This window comes from Sciurus carolinensis, chromosome 3 (genome assembly GCF_902686445.1).
Source record: "Sciurus carolinensis chromosome 3, mSciCar1.2, whole genome shotgun sequence".
Taxonomy (NCBI): Eukaryota; Metazoa; Chordata; class Mammalia; order Rodentia; family Sciuridae; genus Sciurus; species Sciurus carolinensis.
In genome coordinates, this window is record NC_062215.1 from 92,686,205 (window position 1) to 92,709,357 (window position 23,153).

General features: G+C 32.0%; 1 protein-coding gene across 1 annotated transcript in view; it reads right to left on the reverse strand.

Annotated features, from left to right (window-relative positions):
• Nucleotides 1-23,153, reverse strand: part of Lrp1b (LDL receptor related protein 1B) — a 1,852,169-nt gene that overhangs the window by 449,468 nt on the left and 1,379,548 nt on the right. The window contains 1 exon segment of the mRNA XM_047543195.1: nucleotides 21,811-22,182. Coding sequence (XP_047399151.1) covers nucleotides 21,811-22,182 — 372 coding nt within the window.

The following is a 23,153-nucleotide window of genomic DNA, read 5'->3' on the forward strand; positions in this document are numbered from 1 at the left end:
AAATGAAGCACAAGTTCTAAGTGATTTTAATATTCAACAGACCAAATTCCATTCATATTTAAGGCATGGGGAAATTCCCCTAAAGCTCAGGACTTTGCTGTCTACACCTTTAGCTCTGTCCTCCAAGTCATTTTGTTTCCATGTTTTTGCAGGTAACTAATATTTCCATTTCATTTCCTGCCTATAGAATTTGAGGAGTCTGACAGGTTTCTTTCATTTCTTTCTCTCAAGATTGCAAGGTAAGCTACCATAAACTTCAATTCTCCTCACAAATTAACTTTGCTGCTTTGATATTAACTTTGACCTTTTGAATTTAAGTAAATATTACTTCAGATTAACAAAAGGATAAGAAATTTAGAGTCATGTATGTGAAGTTTGGATTCTTAAAAATAATTTTAATTAACACAGTTTAAAATGCATGGCTACACTTTAACTTATGGAAGCAGATATATATTGATAAAACATTAATTCCCTTATTTTATAGGACACATCTTCCTGATCAGAAGTTGTAAGGTGTAAAAAAAAAAAAAACAAAAAAACAAAAAAAACTCGTACAAAAGATTTATTGTGCACCTATTACATTCTAAATCAATTTTAGAAACTAAGGATATAGCAAACAATATTTTAACTCTCCAGTTTTTTGTTGTTGGGGTTTGTTTATAGTTTGCTGTGCTGGCAATTGAACTTAGAGCCTCATGCATACTAGGCAGGTACTCTATCACTGAGATGCACTCAAAGCCCTAATTCTCTAGTTTTTCTAAAACATTTTATATCAAAATATTGACGTACTAAAAACAAAGGAACCATCATTGCAAATCATTTTTGATGAGTACAATACAATCATACAAAAAATACTGTCTTTTTTTTAGGGAAGAAATGTAGTCTTTTAGACATTTAGAAAGATATTTATTAAATATCTTTTAATAATATTAAAAGTGAACCAGAAGGAAAAACAGGTGCCATGGAAAAATCCTTGTCACAGGATTCAGGAGAGAAACAGTTTTTCAGAGGTAAAGAGTAGTCAACAATTTCAAATGAAAGAGGATACCTGTCTTCAAAAGGCACAGTAATCTATCTGGTTATCAGAGCAATGAGAGAGTTTGTGACAGATTGCAAGTTTTAAGGAGTAAAGAAAGAGAGCAAGTATAGACTGCTCATTCAAAAACTGGTCATAGTAAAAGGAAAGCAGAGGCCAGTGGGAGCAAGGAAAGAGAGAAATTTGATTTTTGTGCTATTTTTAATATGAAGGAGAAGTCAGTATGTAGGCCTAGTAAAAGAGCTATTGAACAGAAAGAAGCAAAGTGTAGAAGAATGCATAGAAAATTGTGGAGACAAGGAGGCAATGTGTTCAATAGCATAGGTGTATGGTTTATATTTGAAAGGACATCCTCTCAATAAAATAATCACATGGCAGATGAAAAGAATCTATAAAATGTTAATACTACCATATACTAATTAAATATATATTTAATATTCATATATATTCATATATATTATATAATATGTTTATATGTTATATATACAAGTACATAGTGTCACAAGTTCATAGTGTGTACATATTATATATATTCACACACAGCAGGTTTAGTTGCACTAAGTACTTGATATGTTGTAAAAGGTATAATTATTATTCTTATATTTTTATCCCTACTTTACAAATGAAGAAAAACATATTTGAAATAAATAATTTACAGAGGTGACACAATTATGAAACAGAGCCATAACTGGAACACAGGGAGTCATTTTAGCCCCCAAATACATAAGCAACACAATCCAGAAAACCCAACTAATTTTGCAAGTGGAAGAGAGTTAAACCGACACACTTTATGGAACTCTTGTAAATTTTGTCTGTAAGAAAAGAAAAAAAAGATACATACTAGGAATCATAGGTATAGGTATAGATAAAGTTTTAAGATAATAGTAAAGAAAAGTACGGATATGTGTAAAACACTGTGTTCTCGTTCATAAAGTACATTTCCTTTGGAATAAGACATTAATAAATATTTGTGTGGAACTTTAGTAGATATTTGGTAGAAAGATTAGTGTTACTAAATTTACTAATTAGATGGTAGTATTAATTTCATGTCTATGAGACTTCCAAAATCAGTATAGGTCTTAATGCATTTAAAAACATTCAAGGATAAGACACTATTTTTTAATTGGATAGAACATACAATTTTTTCCTTTAAGGAAACAAAAGGCAGTATTCTACCTGTGTGTAGTGCCAACTCTACCAACATGTTTTCATCTAAAAATAATTTACTGGACCCTCCTTTGAATACTGTATATTAAGCAGGGTAGCCATAAATAGATTCCACAAGCTGGATGGATGGCTTCATTGAGCAACATGAATTTTCTCACAATTCTGGAGGCTTGTAAGTCCAAGATTGTGGTGTTGGTCAGTTTCGATTTTTTTTTTTTGAGAACTCTCTCTTTGGTTTCCATGTTTTCCATGTTGTGTTGTCACATGGTCTTTGTCATGTCTGTGGGACCTGTGTCCTAGCCTCCTTTTCTCATAAGGATACCTTTCATATTAGATTAAGGCCCAACCATATGAAATCGTTTTATCTTAATTTCCTCTTTGCTGGTTTTATTTGCAAACGCAGTGACATACGTAGGTACTTCAGGTGATAATTCCAAGTATTTAGGAGTTTGGAGGACACAAATCAACCCATAACAAATAGAGTTAAAAGAACCTTAAGTTTTTGTTCATCTCTCTGGTCAGAACAAGAGTGGAACTTCAAGAACAACTTCATGAATTACTTTAAGGATAGGTTTTGAACTTTTCTTTTCCTTAGCCTCTTTAGCATTTTGAAATCAAAATGAACTAATAATGGTATACCTTTATATACTGATTATTTTTTACAAGTAGAATGGAAAGTTAAATTAGTATGTTTAACGTTTTTGAAAGTAGTAAAAAATTAAGTCAACGATCTTTCTGTATCATGACTGTTAGAATAGCAAAAAAAAAAAAAAAAAAAAAATCAATCCAGTATCTTCTTCAGACTGTGTTAAGATTCATTTTGCTTTTACAATGAAATAACTGGTTCTTTATTTGACTTGTTTGCGTTCCAGGCCCTGTGGTAAGCACTCCATTGTCACTGGTTTTCTTAATCCTCTTACAAATCACTAGTTGATGTTAATTTCCCCTTCAAACTTCAGTAGAGGCTAAAACACAATATATCACAATGGATGAACCAAGTTTGTATTTGAATTTGGGTATCACTTGTTTAAAAATCTGTGATTTGCCAGGTACCATGGTGCGCACCTATAATTCCAGCAGCTTAGGGGACTGAGTCAGGAGGACCTGAAGTTCAAAGTCAGTCTGAGCAATAGTGAGGTGCTAAGCAACTATTTCTAAATAAAATACAAAATAGGGCTGGAGATGTGGCTCAGTGGTTTGAGTGCCCCTGAGTTTAATCCCCAGTACCACCCCCCCAAAAAATATCAAAAAAAAACTCAAAACCTTGATTTTAACCTTAGCAAATACTCCTAGGAGTCAAAGATCCTTACCATATGCAGCATAAAAACCAAAATGAAGAAGACAAATCTATGAATAGTTGATTTTGTGATAGCAATAGGAAAGGAAGACTTAAACATTATATATACACCTTTAAATATGATTTTTACTCTTGAACAGAAAATACTAACAGTACCACAATCATGTAAATGACACTATTGATCTCGTGGGTTAAATGGTAGCAATGAATGAAATGATTTCCTATGTCAAATATATATGTAAAGTTAAGCTGTGTAGAGCATATGTCATGGAAAAATATGACTCTATAAAAGCACCTTGGACAGCATTATTGAACAAAATGGCATGATGGGTACTGAAGAAAAGACATTTGATTTATGGCTCATGATTTCAATGCTAACAAATTGTGCCAGTTTATTATATAAAAATTGCATTTTTATGGCATTCCAAATGAGAATCCTAAAGAAACACTGAACTGCATATCCCCATGATACTTAGGGGATATTACATCCTAATAAATACTTATGGAAAAAAATAAAAGTAGAAGAAAAAGAGAATAAATGAGCATCTATGAATTTATATACATGTAAAGTCAAAAAAGAAACAACTACTGTTGATAAAGAACATTTTCATAGCAGTAAAATAAACCAATCCAGCATTTTCTATGAGGAATAAATAAAGATAATTTCTAAGGGTTTTTAAACCTGATAGAAAGTCTTCCTGCTAAACAGACGTGTGCAAGAAAATAATACTATTACTTGTGAAATGATAGATCTTTTAATATCTTACTTCCAATGAGATAAAGCAGGTTGTTCTTGATAGATACTAAATGAATATTTGACAAATTGAATTAAATAAGTCAAGAACAAAAATGATAATTTAACAATAAAACTATAAGGAGGTAATAATTTTAGATTATATTATCTTGTGAAAAAGTATCATACTATCTGACAACTAACTGTGATTCTGTCTCCTTGGTCAAAGATAAGAAAATACTAAATTTAAGAAAAGCTCATCTTTTGTGAGGATTATTCTAATCCACATGAAATTCATTTCTAGTTTTACTACCAAACCAATTACTTTTGTATGGAAATTTATAATAAAGAAAAAAAATGAGCATTTCCTGTGTTCTCACTGAGTAAGATAAACAGTGGTTTAGAGTCCCTTCATATGCTGCTCCTAAGGTATTTTGTTCCCTGGGGAAACAAGATAGCATATGTGGATATAGCTGTTTCCCATATTCTGAAGTCTCTTCTGTTTTAAGAAGCCATCTGTCAGCAAATGGTTTTTAAGTAAGATAAATGTTTGTGGTCTTAACAGTATTTTCAAAAGATATTAATAACCTGAAAATATTAATAAGTGTAAAACAGTCATCTGTTTCACCCTTATGGTTATCAGCCAGCGATCATTATATTGCAACAAAACTGGCATTTCAGACCGTCTACTCTGTAGCCCCTTTCATCATCCTTCTTCAAGGTGCCTGTAAAATTCTGTTTATGCTCATACATACTTGTGTTATACTAATGGCAGTTACTTCTACTGAAAAGGTTTTCCCTACAACTTTGTAAAGTCCAGGAGAGTAAGACTCCTAACTTCAGAGAACATAAGACTCCTTCCTGATGAATATTCCCCAATTGCTCACTAGGCTCCAGGAACTCCATAACCAGGGTCAGATTTCCACAAAGGCATTTGCAATAATAGTGAACTTAGTGCCCTGAGTGTCTGCAATAGTCCAGGCAAGAGACAAACTGAGAGGCAAGGCACACAGGGTCTGCTCTCCAATAGCAACAAAGTTATTAATGAATAAAAACAATATAAAGAAAATAAAAATAGTATAATGATACTTCAGAATTGTGCAAGTTACAGAGATGCACTTACCTCTGGCTTGAGGTTACTGTGTGTGTAAGTCTTGTGGGTATGAGGAAAAGCTGTACTGAAACCTGACTTTCCAAGTGTAAACACTGATTAACCAAGTGAAATAGAGGTAAGAAAGCAACATGTTTAATGTTTATGCAGAGGAAACAGAGAATGGGCTATTTAATATACTGCACTGCTTTAGTAGAATAGGCATTTAATAAATCTGAATTTAGATGGTTTACTTTAGGCATATATTTTAAAAATTATGATACTGATCCTTCCTTATTTCTGAATTTGTGTAGTTCATATATACAAATTACACAGAAAGAAAACTCCACATTGGAGTACATGGAAAATCTATACACTATTTTATAACATCCTAATGTATAAATAAACCATTTGTTATTAGTACTTCATCAGAATAACAAACTGTGTTATACAGTGTTATACAAATATCAATCCTAAATTTTGCTACTTTTCAGTTTGCTTCTTTGCATTCTGAATACATATTTTAGTAATAGTAATGGAGGTAAATCACAAAGTAGGAAAATACTATGGAGTCAAAATAAGTTAATGCCTAAATAAATGTCAAAATCCTATGTAACAAGTATTAAATTGTATTCTGAGGATGTGGCTCAGAGCTGGAGGGCTTGCCTAGCACATTCAAGCACCCTAACATATCCAGGCACTGAGTTCAATCCCCAGTACCACCAAAAAAAAAAAAAAAAAAAAAGAGAGGCAAGTATTGAATTTGTCTTCTAAATACAAATACATAGTTCATGCCTGCTGCCACAATGGAGAAAAACTACTTGAAAAATTGTGTTTCTGTTGTTATTAAATCTGAAACAAATGTTCATGTGTTCTCTGAACTCTTTTTGTTCTCTATTTAAAAGTAGGAGAGGAGAAAGGTTATTATAGTTGTCTTTTCAATGGTTACTAAATTAACCTCATTTTCCTTTATTTTCTGCCAGACATTTAATAGGTACAACCAACAGGCACTTTCAAAGTCATTGGCTGTTTCAGATTTACGCTCTCCTGTCATCTTAAGCCTGCATGATACTATAAAATAACCATCTCTCTGTATTTAGTCCATTCAAATTTCAGAGTTTTGTGAACATAGCAAAAACTGAGAACTTTATAAAAGTTTTGCCAATCTCAGATGTTCAGGGATTAATGATAAATTCTGTTTTTAGCTGTCTTTCTACACCTGTTTCTCTATTATCATGCAGATTCAAAGTGCTAATGCAAAAGAAACTTATTATCATGTGCTTTATTACAGGATGTCCTAGTTCATTTTCTGCTGCAATAGCATAATACCTAAGACTGGGAAATTTATAAAGGTAAGATATTATTTAAGTCATGGTTCTGGAGGCTTGGAAGTCTAGTGAAAGCTTTCTTAGTGCATCATAACATGACATAAAAGTGGAAAGAGAGGAGAGAAGTGCACAAGAGACAAAACTCAAGCAACCTTCCTTTGTAACAATTCCCTCTTGTGAAACTGAATCCACTTCCATGAAAAAGGCATTAATTTCTTTTAGTGATCTAATCACCTCTTAAAGGCCACACCTCCCAACACTACCACAGTGGCAATAACATTCAGTGTGAGATTAAATAAATCACATCTAACCACAGCACAAAAAAATCAACATTTTCATATATCTGTCTCATTCCTTGTTTACCAGTATTAATTTTTATCTTATTTTTGGGGTTCTTATTAATATTATTTCCACACTGACATGTAATCAAAGATAAGTTGTCAACAGTCCTCAGTGCACAATGGATATGAGACTGAGAAGAGTTCTGATCTTTAGAAAACCAGAGACTTCTAATGAAAGGAATATGTACTATTATCTTGTAAGTGTGTCTATTGTCTTTTCCTATCCACACCCATTTACTTTTCCTACTTGCAAAACATAGTCTATTACTGGAGCATGAGTCCCTTGTGTCACGTTAATTCCAAGAACCCTCAATAAACCCTCAAAAAACAGTGAGATGAGGGAAGAGCTTTGGAGTTCTAAGTCCTCCTCATCACAAATGTGCTCACCTTACAAACCTTCTTTCTTTCTTCACAAAATTTGTAAACTTGAAGAAAGAAAACACATCTGTTCTTCAGAATTTTTGCATGTTGTAGAAGTCATTTTGCATGCTGACTAGATTCTACTAGCTTATAATTATGAATAGCTTTAAGAAAAATGAATCAATTAATAAAAATGAAGGCAAAACCTCAAAATTGTTTTTACTAATTGATGGAAAGTCTGGTGTGAGGAAGTAAGTGTTGAGCTAAAGGCCACCCTGATGAGTCAGAACTCACCCAGAGGACTAGAACCCCAGTACTTGGAATGTGCTAATTGAGTTCTTAATAAATTCTAAACCCTGTTCTTACCAACATATGTCAACTTGAGACTAATACTATCTTTATTTCTAAAATAGGAAATTGAGAAGAGGTTGAATAATTTACCTAAAGACATAGCTTGGAGATGAGCAGAAGGAAGATGATGAGTCAATTCTAGAGTAGACTTTAGATAGAAATCCTATCTAAAGTGTGAGATTAGGACAAACCACATATTCCATACTGCTTTCATAAAGGCTTAAGGCTTCTATCCCCTCTGTGACCACCTTAGGGCAACTAAGCAAACAGGACAAAAATATTATTTTTAATCTTCAAATAGAGCCTTATGTCCTGTAACAACCTAATTATATAGCTGACAAAAGAAGCGTGTAATAAAATAAGTTATTATTATCTGTGATAAATTACGTTTTAGATTAAAAGGGATACAAAAAGAGCATATCAAAGGTGTCCCACCTAGAACATTTGAAAACCACTTGGTACTTTTTGTTTGTTTGTTTGGGGTTTTGGTTTTGGTATTTGATGCTATTGATGTATTGAACCTAAGGCCTTGCACATACTGAATACATGTTTATCACTGAGCTATGCCCCCATCCTCCCACTTGATATTTTTAAGGGAATAATACAGATGAAAATGAAACTAAAGTGTACAGTAGTAAATAAGAAAATGATAAGTGATGGGTGCTGTGGCACATCCCTGTATTCCCAGAGGCTTGGGAGGTTGAGACAGGAGGATCGATCCCAAGTTCAAAGCCAGCCTCAGCAAGTTATCAAGGCCCTAAGCAACTTAGGGAGATTCTGTTGCAAAATAAAAAATAAAAAGGGCTGGGGATGTGGATGTGGTTCAGTGGTTAAGTGTCCCTGAGTTGAATCTCTGGTACAAAAAAAAAAAAAAACCTTGACAATAGACTTCAGGGTATAAATGGATTTGAACTGAATTTTAATGATTTCTTACAATCTGGACATTCAGAAAGGTTAAAAATCTCTTCTAATTTAGCTACATGATTAAAGACATTAGGAAAGAACAAGGTATGTTATTGAAAAAAGTAAAATATGAGTAAGACTGGAGAAAGGGGTGGATTTAACATCATGGGAACATTTGTGATAAGATGATAATACATAAATTCTGGGAGGAGGTATATAGATTATAATGCAAAATGCAGAAAATGAAGAGTCAATTAGCATTTCAGGAAGTAACTCAAAGCATTATTGTGCATGCATGTGATACAGATTTCTAGAAGGCAAGTAAATCAAGTAGAAAACTAGCAATTATTCAGAAATAAGAAAATGAATATCTAACCTATAATGGGGACAGTTCAGAAGAGAAATACATAATGAATACATGACCCAAAGGATATAAGGACAGGGAGAAATAAAATAATAACAATTGTGAGATTTGTGACTGGGAAAATATAATGACTTTTAAACAATGAATAGGAAGGTTCCTACTTTTCAGTGAGAAAAGGACTAATAATGACTGTGAGTTGACCTTAACACATATAATAAGCAAATTTTTAATAAATGTCTAAAGATTTCACTGATTTTTTCATCAAGAAATAAATTAGGAAATTTGGACTTGTAAGAACAATAATTAAGATTCGTCATCACAATGATTTATAATGGAATGTAAAGAAAAAATAAGTTCATTGTCAGAAAGTTTCTGTGGAAACTGTATTTGTATATTCAGAAAATGTAGAGAGAAACATTTGATGGTATAGGGCAGTGTTGGGAAGATCATTAGATTTCTTAAGTCTCTTGGATCTAGGCTTGTTTATAAAAAAATGAATGTGGTCAACAGAGAAATAACTGAAGAGTGAAATATAAGTTCTTTTGACACTCTCATTCTCCTACTCCCTCTCTTTCTCTCTGCACTTTTAATCAGTTACATTAGACTGAAAAGCTAAGAAAAGCAGGATGAAAGTTGAATATGTAAATAATCCTTGATTTTCAGTAAAGTTTGTTCATTCTTACATATAAACCTGAAAACCTGAGCACACTTTATTAGGCATATGAAATGAAAATAATTTGCCCTTTCGAAGAGTAACAGTCAACTTCACTTCTGCAAATTATAATCATCTTTGGGAAAGAATCTGGACACACATGTGTCCTTGCATCATTCCACACTCCTCTGCTTTCTTAAAACACTGGAATTCATAAAGTGGCCCTTCAAAACCTATTTATATATCATAGTACATTGATTTCATTTGCTGAAAACATGACATAAATCCCTCAAAAGAAAAGTTCTAATATCATATGTATACTTTCTTTTGTTACTCTCTATGAAAAATGCTACTTCTAACATTACATCACAAAGGGTTTTTTCCTTGGTTGCCATTTATAACCGACCTTGTTCAAGCCCAAACTATAAACAAACATCAAATTTTACAGTCACATTGTTTAAACATAAACAAGGGACAATTAATTTGGCTTAAAAACAATAGTGAAGGACTAATTAGAAAAAGTTCAGCATCGTTTGCTTAAATCTGTCAAAAATATTCACTTGAAGCTGATAGAATCCATTCAGTGCGATTAAATCTGGTAACACTTTAATATATGTTATAGCTTTAGTTTTGTTATAGTTTTTCTCCATTAAATAGTTCTCTCCTGTCCCATTTTATTTCATCATCAAATATAGACTTATAGCTCAAGGATAAGCCAAATATGATAGTCATAGTCCATTATTGATTGTCAAGAAATATTAGATAACAGACAAAAAAATGTGACTTTTAAAAAGCTAGGACACAGTGTGTTATCTGGAAGCTTCTGTAGATGGGATTAGTAACCACCTGTACAATTATGTCAATTGTAGAAGTTACAAATCCCTACCACCCAATAAATGTATAGCTACTTTGCAGCTTTTCCCATCAATTGGTGAGTTTATACTTCTCCTTAAATCTGGACTTGGCCATGGGACTCACCTTGAACCATGAGACATTAGTAATCGTAGTATGAGCAGAGGTTTAAAAAGTGTGTTCTTGTATGGAAGTCAGTACTCCTGTGGAACCACAAGAACATCCAATAATGGATAATTATAGAATCGTGGCCTGGTTATTTAGCACACAACCTATCAAGTGCCAGACTATGAGGGAGGCCATTTCTGATCATCCAGTCACCATGATTATGATTAGGTTTCCTTTCTAGGAACTACCTGTCATATCTTGTCCCTATTTCTATTAGCCTTCGTATTGGTAAACCAAAACTTTAGTTGGGATGTTTTGTTACTTTTAAGGATTAGAAATATCTTCCACTACTGTTGTTTTGCCTCTTACTTAGTTCCTTCAAAACTCTGCTGCAATTAGACAAAGGAGAATAAAGGCAAGGGAGGGGAAATAGAAGTAGGAAAGAGTTGGACATAACTTTCCTATATTTATATATGAATACACCACCAGCGAAATTCCACTTCATGTACAACCACAAGATTGGGATCCTAGTTAAAATTAGTTATACTCCATGTATGTATAATATGTCAAAATGCACTTCACTGTCAAATATACCTAAAAGAAACAAATAAAAATAGAAAATTTTTTTAAAAGATTTTAATTTTAATGAGGTAAAAATATATCAAACTTGTATCTTTTGAAGTATTTTTGTGCCAAATTTATAAAATTTGTTCTTATCCTGATTTCACAAGGATATTCTTTGTTTTTATATTAAAATACTAACATTTTCATCTTTAATACGCTTGGAATCTACTTTTCAGTATAGTTTGAGCTAGAGATTGAATTTCATTTTATTTCTTGCATATAAATGTCCTAGCATAAGTTATTAAGTGCACTTCGTTATTTTTCTATTTATTTGTAAAGCCAACATGGTAATGTATAACAAATTTGCATGCATGTTTTACTTATGTATATATGGATCTACCTGTTCAGTTCCATTCAATTATTCTTTTGGCAGCATCACATTGTTTTAGCTACTTTAGCTTTTTAATAATGAAGAAACTTGTCAAAGAAATTACAAATTTATATTTCTTTAAAACTTCCTTTGTTATTTTTGCTATTCTGTTTGTCATACAAATTTTACTATTGGCCTGTAAAGTTCAATGAAATATTGATTTTGGCATTTTTGCACTGCATTAAACTTATAGATAATTTGGGGCAAATTTCCATAGATATGGAAATCGAGTTTTCCCATTATGAAAATTACAATTTCCCTCTTTATTTAAGGTCATCCTTTATGTCCTTCACAAACATTTTGTAATTTTCTCCATTAAAGTCTGCTACAACCTTTACTTTTATTACTAGCTTATGAGTAGCTTTTTAAAATTTACATGTTTTAATTGGTTATTGAATTCAGAAACACCATTTGAATGTACATTAAGCAATGTTTGTATTTTTTAAAATAAAATCTCTGCACTGTGGTTGGTCAAAACAAAGTATCAGAATGCAGATATCCTAGAAAATAAGGACTGCTTTGTAAAACCGAAACAAACACACTGAATTGCCATGTAAAATGCAAACTTTATTTCTTAACAGGCATTACATTCAAGTCTGAAGCTATTAATTTTCAGTGAGAAAATAAAGATGCATGGTTACTGACTCTGTAGTTTTGAAATAATCTGTATTTGCATTAATTTTGGATAATAATATAGTCAGTTATAGAATTACATGTTTCCTTATAATCTGAAGATTTTACTCTTGTTCCTGATGAAATGTCTGCTTGAATCACTCTGTCCTTCCTCTGTAGGTGATTTGTGTATGGTTTCTGGTTGCATCTAGAGATTTTCCCTTCTCCATGATGCTCTGCAGTTTTACTTTGATGGTTCACTTAATTTTACTCTCCTTCACACAGATTGCATTTTTATTCTAAGGATCCATTTCTTTCTTCATTTCTAGTAAACTTTGTTATCACTTTGAATATTCTTTTTCTGATCTATTGTCTCATGTTTGCCTTTCATCAATATTTGTTAGCTAAAAGTATGTAAAGCTACCAGTTTATCCTCCATGTTTCACAATTCTCATATATTTTGTGTTTTTTTACCTGCATACTTTATGAATTAATTCCTTAATTAATTAGATTACTGCATTCTTATGTTCATAAGTATAAACTATGTTCTATCAATAAGGATTTTAAAACTTTTTTATTGTAATAACTATATTTCTCATTTCCAAGGTATTTAGTTGTTTATATTTTAATAAAATTAATTTTTACACATACGATTTTGGCCTCTTTGATTCTGCTATACCTTTTTCCTTGTATGGGCTTTTTTTTTTTTCATTTTTCTCTTGATAAATATATTTTTTCATTTTCCTCCCTAATATTTATGAAACTCAGATTTGTCTATTTTTTTTTTTTTTTTTTAGCTATCTTTCTGAAGAATTCACAAATGCTATGAAAACTGAATTTTCAGATTCTTTTCAAGTAAAGAGGTTATTTTTTAACCTCTTCCAGCACTCAATTCATTCTGCTGGGTGTTCTCTTTGCCTCCATTTGACCTCTGGGTCTTATAATTCAGACTTCTCTTTTATGATTCAGTAGGATTTCTACTCCACAGGGCATGTAAGAATTTACAGAGCCATCAACTTGCAAATTAGAGCTGGTTACAGGGCTGTTTTCTGTGGTCTCTCAGCATCTGGGGTTAGTAAATTCCTACAAGTCATCAGCATGGGCAGCAGAAGGCACAGCAAGATTTCAGTCTTGCTACCCTGGCGAACTATACCCCATTCCTTGGGTTAAGCACACCCATTTTAGATACTGTTTCTCTGGGTTTCATAGCTGGAGGTGCCAGAATTCTGATGCTTTATCATTTTCTCTACTTCCTACTTGTGCTTTGCTACTTATTCAAATAAGGAAAAAAAGGAAAATTTAGTTTTGTTTTTTGAGATGAGAAATCTTTTTAATTTTCCTTTAAAAATATCAAAAACCGCTACCTTTAAAACCATAGATGGATTAAACACATAATTTTTTTAAACAATATATTATCCAGAGGTCTTGTCTGTATATAGAAGAAGGAAACCATGGTGTTTTCCTCTTTCTGTACTGTGAATTCCTGGAGATTAGAAAGGAGATATTCTCACCTGTATTCACCCACTACTGATAATCTATAGCATATCATAAGCACTTAATAAATACCAAATTACACTTAATGGCTCTTCTTTCAAATCTTAGTGCAAAAAGTTCATTCTATATGAGTTGGGGAATTAAAGACATCATGTTCTTTCCCATATTCAACTATTTGAAGAATCTAAATCTGAACTTTGTTAGTAACAATATTTAGATGTTTAATTAAATATATAATCAAATTTCAATGAATTCAGTGTTTGTTAACCATACATAAATATAACAAAACTAAGTATTACAGATTTAATAAAATGGAATACCAAGGCAGACGCAAATTTTAAACATATTACTTATATATGTGTTAATAACTATTTTTGGTTTTATTTTGTTTGTTTTCCTTTGCTCTTTTGGTCTAACACATCAAAGTAAAAATTCTCTAAGAAAACTGCAAGGCAGAATTTTAATTAAAAAATAGTTAAAAAATAGTTACTTCTTAGTAGGGGTTTATGTGAGGAGAACATTTTAGAAAATTAAATTATTTCCTAAAATGTAAATTATCCATGTAGACTAATCTTATTTAATTTTTAAGTTCTAGACAGACCTTAATACATTACCTCATATCTATAATTAGAGTAATTGTTTTTGATTACTTAACTACTCTAATGTCTATGGTAAAATAATATAGGACAAGTGTTATTATCCTAAATAATCCAAAAATACAGTAATATGAAATTTTAAATTAAAAGTATGTTTATTTGTAAGTTTTTTACTTTTTCTTTTAAAATCTCCACAAAAATTCATGAGTTAGTTTCTTATTTTGTTATAAAGGAAAATGACACTTAGTGACCCATAGAAAATAGACAGTGAATTCAAATTTGAATCAGTTTGACAGAGTCCATACTCTTAGTCATTAAGTTTCATTTATTACCTATGCCTCTGAGTTAATACCTACCATTATTAAAAGTTGATTGATTTTATTGATCTGACACAGGATGAGAGAATTAGAATGGTTTCATCATGCATATACTTTGATAAATATGTTGCAGTTTAATTTATCACTGATAAAACAGGATATAAAATATTATAAAATCTCCTAGGCCATTTCTGAATTCAGACATGGCCCTTAAACTTCATCCAGCATACTACAGGGTGATCTTAACAAAACATGCATCTGCTTTACAATATTCTATTGATACCCTTTCATCTACTGAATAAAATTAAAACTCTTTTTTTTTATTTTTTTTATTTTTTTACGTTTACATAGGGTAATGATGTTTCTTTTTTTTCCCTTCCCCCCACCCCTCCCACCCTTTTCCCTTTATACAGTCCTTCTTTCCTTCATTCTTACCGCTCTCCTTATCCCTAACCCTAAACCTAACCCTAAACCTAATGCTAACCCATCCCACCCCCATTATATGTCCTCATCCGCTTATCAGCGAGATCATTCGTCCTTTAGTTTTTTGAGATTGGCTTATCTCACTTAGCATGATATTCTCCAATTTCGACCATTTGCCTACAAATGCCATAATTTTATTATTCTTCATTGCAGAGTAATATTCCATTGTATAAATATGCCACAGTTTCTTTATCCATTCATCAACTGAAGGGCATCTAGGTTGGTTCCACAATCTGGCTATGGTGAATTGAGCAGCAATGAACATTGATGTGGCTGTATCTCTGTAGTATGCTGATTTTAAGTCCTTTGGGTATAGACCAAGGAGTGGGATAGCTGGGTCAAATGGGGTTTCCATTCCAAGCTTTCTGAGGAATCTCCACACTGCTTTCCAGAGTGGCTGCACTAATTTGCAACCCCACCAGCAATGTATGAGTGTTCCTTTTTCACCACATCCTCGCCAACACCTATTGTTGCTTATGTTCTTGATAATCGCCATTCTAATTGGGGTGAGATGAAATCTTAGTGTAGTTTTGATTTGCATTTCTCTTATTACTAGGGATGTTGAACATTTTTTCATATATCTGTTGATTACTTGTACATCTTCTTCTGTGAAGTGTCTGTTCATTTCCTTAGCCCATTTGTTGATTGGATTATTTGTATTCTTCGTGTAGAGTTTTTTGAGTTCTTTATAGATTCTGGAAATTAGCGCTCTATCTGAGGTATGGTTGGCAAAAATATTCTCCCACTCTGTAGGCTCTCTCTTCACATTTCTGATAGTTTCCTTTGCTGAGAGAAAGCTTTTTAGTTTGAATCTATCCCAGTTGTTGATTCTTGCTTTTATTTCTTGTGCTATGGGAGTCCTGTTAAGGAAGTCTGATCCTAAGCCAACAAGTTGAAGATTTGGACCTACTTTTTCTTCTATAAGATGCAGGGTCTCTGGTCTGTGAATAGACCACAACACAATCATACTAGGCGATTTTAACACACCTCTCTCACCACTGGATAGATCGTCCAAACAAAAATTGAATAAAGAAACTATAGATCTCAACAACACAATCAGCAATTTAGACTTAACCAACATATATAGAATATACCTTCCAACAAAGAACGAATACACTTTCTTCTCAACAGCACATGGATCCTTCTCTAAAATAGACCATATTTTATGCCACAAAGCTACTGTTAGCAAATACAAGAAGATAGAGATACTACCTTGTACTCTATCAGATCATAATGGATTGAAATTAGAAATAAATGACAGAATAAAAAACAGAAACTTCTCCAATACCTGGCGACTAAATAATACACTATTATATGATGAATGGATAACAGAAGACATCAGGAGGGAAATAAAAAAATTCTTAGAAGTAAACGAGAACAAAGACACATCATATCAAAATCTCTGGGACACTATGAAAGCAGTACTTAGAGGAAGATTTATTTCATGGGGTGCATTCAAAAAAAGAAGTAGAAATCAACAAATAAACGACTTAACACTACAGCTCAAAGCGCTAGAAAAAGAAGAGCAGACCAATACCAAAAGTAGTAGAAGACAGGAAATAGTTAAAATCAGAGCCGAAATCAACGAAATCGAAACAAAAGAAACAATTGGAAAAATTAACAAAATAAATAGTTGGTTCTTTGAAAAAATAAATAAAATTGATAAACCCTTAGCCACACTAACAAAGAGAAAGAGGGAGAAAACTCAAATTACTAAAATTCGGAATGAACAAGGAAACATCACAACAGACACGAGTGAAATACAAAACATAATTAGAAGCTATTTCGAAAATCTATACTACAACAAAACAGAAAACCTCGAAGACATCAACAAATTTCTAGAGACATATGAATTACCTAAACTGAACGAGGAGGACATACACAACCTAAATAAACCAATTTCAAGCAATGAAATAGAAGAGGTCATCAAAAGCCTACCAACAAAGAAAAGTCCAGGACCAGATGGGTTCTCAGCCGAGTTCTACAAAACCTTTAAAGAAGAGCTCATTCCAATACTCCTCAAACTATTCCATGAAATAGAAGAGGAGGGAACCCTCCCAAACTCATTCTATGAAGCCAATATCACCCTGATACCTAAAACTCTTAATACTAGATATTATACATCAATATTCATCACAGCATTATTTACAAGAATCAAAATGAGGAAATACCCCACTGCACATGAATTAAAAGGATAAACAAATAGAGAAACAAAATGTAGTAGATGCACACAATAGAATACTATTTAATCATAAAAAGGATTGAAGTTCCAATACATACCACAGTATAATGTACTTCAAAAATGTTATGTGAAGTAAATCAAACAAAAAGAACAAATAATTTAGGATTCTGCTCATATGAAATATCTTGGCAAATTCACAGAGAGGTGGGGATATGGAGAATTACTAATTTAAAAAGAATTTCTGTTTGAAGTAATGAAAAAATTTCAGAAATAGATATCAATGATAGTTATACCACACTGTGAATGCAATTAATGTTTAAAAAGAGTTTAAATTCTCCTTGAAGTGATATTTTCATTTTATGCCATACATATACATACACATACACACACACATCACATGCACACATATACATATATGAGCACGTATGTATATTTTGTCACAATTTTCAAAATAACAATAAAAAATAGCAATACACTATAACAAAACATGGAGTAGTACAATTTAAAGTGATGAATCATATGGTATGTAAAATATATCTCAATTAAGCTTTTTAAGAAGCTCTTTATTTTGAAAGATCAAGTCCTTCAACATCAGATGCTTCCTACTACCCCAGCTTCATCTCATACCCATTTATGAGTACAACCTGTATTTTAATAGAACCAAATGACTCCTTGCCTAACCCACACTTTTTCATTCCTTCTAAAACTTTCTAAACTCTTAGTCTAGGGAGTTTGTTTTTAATCTTTTTGATCTGAGGATTTTTACATTCCTAATCATTATTAAAGATTAAAATGAGATTTTGTATCTGGATTTTGTCTATAACTATTTATCATATCAGAAATTCATACTGAAAATTTGTTGGTTTATCAATTTCTCTAAAACTTGGAAAATGAATCAATTTGTGTATTAATATAACATTCTGAAAAAGTAACTATATTTTTTAAAAGAATGTAAATAGAACATTATTTTATAATCATATGAATCTATTCAATGTCTGCCTAGCTGGTTCCTCATAACTCCTTCTTCATCCTATCGATTCTGTCATTTGGGTTGAATTACATGAAGAAAATCCAGCCTTGGGCAGCAATGTATTTAGAAAATGGAGGGATATTTTTATAGCCTTTTCAAGTAACTCTGGGTGTTCTTCCTTCATACTACACCAATACATGACAAGTGGTGTTACTTAAAGGTCAGTTGCAGATACCATAGTGATGAACTTTTCAATCTGTTACATTTATATTCATTCATCTATCTTGAATTCAAATGGATCATTTATCCTTGCATGATTTTGTCATGTCATTTGGAAAATATTGGTTCCCTCACTTAGGCACATTTCTAAAGGTTGATACCTTTCCTGTGCAATACCCAAAAGTCACATTAGTTATTATCATAACCCATCTCATTAGAAAAGACCAGAAAGCACTGAAGAAACATAGGCTTATTGTGTTGAATAAAAGTCTTTCAAAAAGATAATATTCACTTGAAAGTTTAATTTCCCTTATTTGAATAAAATACTATATATCATTCTCCTTGAAGTAATTTTTTCATTGTACATTCTTCTGCCACACACCCTGGTTTGCATAACTAGTTTGTGTGTTCTATAAAACATGGAATTCCTTGAAGAAAGTATGAGACCAATTCATCACGCAAATGTACTATTTCCTTCAGAATGTAACCCAAGTTCCTTATGTACCTTTCATCATTCATCATACTGAATATTAAAGAAATCTCAACTGAAGTGTCAATATTAACAGAAATCATAATTTTTACCCTTCTTTCAAGCGAAACTGGTTCTATTTTCCTGGTAGATGACAGTGAAAAATACAATGACCTCTAAAATATTTTGAAGTCATTGTGTTGACTAATGTGAAGGTGCCACAAGTTCAGCCACATTACCTTTAGATCACCCAACAAATGTCACTCTGGTTTAAAAAAAAAAAAAAAAAAGAAAGAAAGAAAAGAGGCAAATGATATTTAATTACTAAGGAAACAATTTTGATCTCTTAGATGTGCTGATGTGCTGATGCTATTTTGGGGATGCCCAGGGATCCATGATGGAGAACCACAGGTCTAACTCTTCTTCCTTTCTTGTGTACCATCTGAGGGGTTCCTATTCACCATTTAAATTTACTGAACTCTGAACAGCTTCATTGTTAAAAAACACTCATCACCACCCTTTTGCAGGAAGACTTTTTAATTCACCAAAGGCTTCTACTATCTTATAGATCTTATATTTCAATGGTTGTTTACTTGAAGTCTTCTTCTACATTTCTTCTAAACTGTGGTCTCTAAACGTCTATGAACTGATACTCATCTTTATATCCAGCACACTGACAAAGAATGTGGAGTGCAGAAAATGGATGAGTTAGTTAGTTCCTATGTTACAACATGAACACTTCCAACTTTGAATTTTATCTATGTGGACAAACAAAGGACCAAACAGTACTATAATGAAAGCTTCATAGAGATACACCCTAAAAGTCAGTGAGTCTCAATGATGCATGAACTCCATGATCAGTACAGTTACAGTGGGTTTTGATACACATAGACATATACACACATATGCACACAGGGAAAGAAAAATTTCCTGTGCTACAATATACAAACTGGTAAGAAATTATCAATGAATATTTTAAACTATAGAATAAAAATGTGAATATGTATTTTTTAAAGTATATACTTGAACTGATTTTCAAAGACTGAGAAGAATTAGAATAGACAAAAAGAATTGTGAAAGATACTAAAGGCTGAAAGTTCAACAAGAACAATGGCAATCATTAGCATGGGATGGTGATGTATAATACCAAGCTTGACCTAAAAATCTATTTTTATGTGTGTAAACATACACTAGATCCTGGATCTTATTACCTATCAGATAAATGTGTATTAATATCAGGCAACATTTTTGCATATTATGTTTTCTTAAGTTAACAAAAATCATAAAATCTTTACTGGCAAAAGTATGGGATAATGAGTCTTTTCATAGACACTTGGTGAAAACATAAATTGATAGGGTCTTTTGTTTGACAATCTATAAGAAATAAAATACCCATTGACTGACTTAATGATTAAATTCTGGATTTCTATGCTAAGGAAATGTTCACACCTGTGATTAAATATACTTCTACACACACATGGTCATAGTGATATTGTGTGGAATGGTAAGAAAACTGAAAAAAAATTTCATAAAAATGATTAAATATAAAGTTTATCGTGAGTATATAATGAAGTACAGCCTTTCAAAAGTGTAAGATGAAACTATGATTGCCCACCGCCCGCGGGGACAATCACAACGCATACGCTCTTCTTGATCACAGGAACCAAAAGGGGTTTATTCCACAAGTTTCAGACTTATATTGAGAACATCAGCCTATCAGAGAGTAGACTACCAGGAAAGTCAGCCTATCAAGGAACAGTCTCCAGGCAGATACCAGGATTGCCTCATGTACAACAGCCAACCAGAGTTACTTCCTAAAACTTGTTTATGAGTGCAGTTATGTCTGGCAAGTTGCCAGGCGCCATCTTAGAGATCAGGCTAAGGTACGGCTCTGGGGCCCTCAGAGCCCACCCCTTACAGAAACTACACACACCAAAATGAAAGTTTGCACTATATAGTTAGTGGGGGAAAGGTAGCTAGTGAATAAATACATCTAGTAAAATTCTACCTTTGTGATTATAAGTTATATACAAACATACATACATAAAAAAATTTCTAGAGACAATGACAGTTGTCAGTTATGGGTAAGTAAATGAGACTGATAATGCAGTGGTGAGACAACAATTTTGTATTTAAATCCACATGACTTGAAATTTTTATAATAAATTTATACACTTTAAAATTTAAAAGTAAAGAAAAAGATTGATCTCAGTATAGTGACACAGAAAAAGAGAAATATATGTAATATGTATTCATATGTAATGGAAATTATATATAGATACAGGAGAAAAGTTGTTAGAAGATGGTGATGGTCCTTGTGATGATGCATGAGGACAAGAAAGAGGGTTCTTTCAATTCTGTGGATAATCTACATGGAAAAGTATGAACCATAAAATAGTAAAAACATTAAATTATTTCTATAATAACATTTTCATATCAATAGTGTGATGTTTAAATATATAGGTGTATCGAAACACACATACACACATATATACAAAAATAATTGACATTTGAGAGTTGATTAACTGAAAATCATTAGGCAGATATTTTTAAAGATACCATTTCATGCATTGGAAGAAAATCAATTAAAATAGTTTTATATTGAAAGATTATTTTCCAAGAGTTCTAATACTTAATTGCAAGAAACATTGTGATTAGACCTTGAATATTCAAAGATTAGAAGCTAACAGTCATAATATACATTTTGTACATGATAGCAGTTAATTGCTCCTTTGACATTTTGGGGAACTGGATGATATAGTCACATCCATTCTTGAATATAAACTTTAGGAAAATGTAATTGCTACATGCAATTACCACTATTATTTCTCTAATAATCCAACTGATACTCATTTCCACCAAAACTACTTAAAATTAAATTGTTGTACTTACTTTCAACAATTACTTGTCTGTCTTCCCAATTATCTTTAATAAGCTGTATATTTCCAAAGTGTGCATCACTGTAAAAGATTCGGTTGGTACCTTTTCTTCTTTGATTATAGTCAAAAGCCAAGGCTATGACATTCTTGAAATAATGTGGATTCTCATATGGCCTTATTGGGGAATTTAAATTGGTTTCATCGGAAAGATGTATACTTTTTAATATCGTTCTCCCTGAATACAGCAAATAGCCTTCATGCCGTAGGCAAGTAACTCCATCCTCTGCCAAGTATCCGTGGGCACAAGCACAGGTTCTCTGGGAATTTCCTCGATAAAGACAGAGTTGCTTACAGCCACCATTGTCCTTGGCACAAACATTGGTCCCTAAGGAAGAAAAAATAAACACACACACACACACACACACACATACCACACACACACACACACACACACACACACACACATTTATGTTTTTGTTTTACAGATAAATTTTTACTTATAAAAATATTAAAAATTTAATATTGAATATTCTTTTTATTCTTATTTTAATTAAGATTGGTTAATAAAAAGCAAACAATAGAAAGTCTTGATTTTTTTTTTAATTGCAGAAGTTTAAAATCTTGGATTTCTATTTGAAGGACCACATGATTCTACTTCCTCCACAATCTAAATAAAAGCTTGATGCAAACATTAAAATATGTTCTATCATATTATAATCTTTGATAAAAATAACAGATTCATTAAAACATGAACTGAAAAAAAAGCACTGCTTTAAACTCTGGGCCTCCACAGTAACTAACTTCTCTATATAAGGCATAATTTACTCAAAGTTTCAGTGAAGACAAAAATATGCTCCTAAGATTTCTTCAGCAGAGTGATTCTTCCCTATGGATTCATTATCATCTGCAAAATTAATACACAAATACCTTTGAATGTAAAAAAAATCAATTGCAATTTATTTTTCAAAACACTCAAATCACTATACTATTATTTTCAAAATACATATTTTAAGGATGTTATGACTTCAGAAATACACATTAAAAATCATTTTCTGGGGCAAACCCCACAATTTTATTAAGAGAAAATTAAAAAAAAACAATTTCAGTGACTTTTTGATTTTTAATATCTTAATTGTGCTTAATGTAAACTTAAAGAGGTTTTTATATTTCTTAACTCAAATCAATCCTTCTGACATGCGAGGTATGTTACATGTCTATGCACACATGTATGCCCATGTAAGAAGTGTTATTCATTTCCTTAAACTATTATATGAATGCTGTAGAAAATTAGATGTAAAAAATGTTTCGTGATTTTGACTCAAATAAGAATTTATCTTTTATCTTAGTGTGACAAAA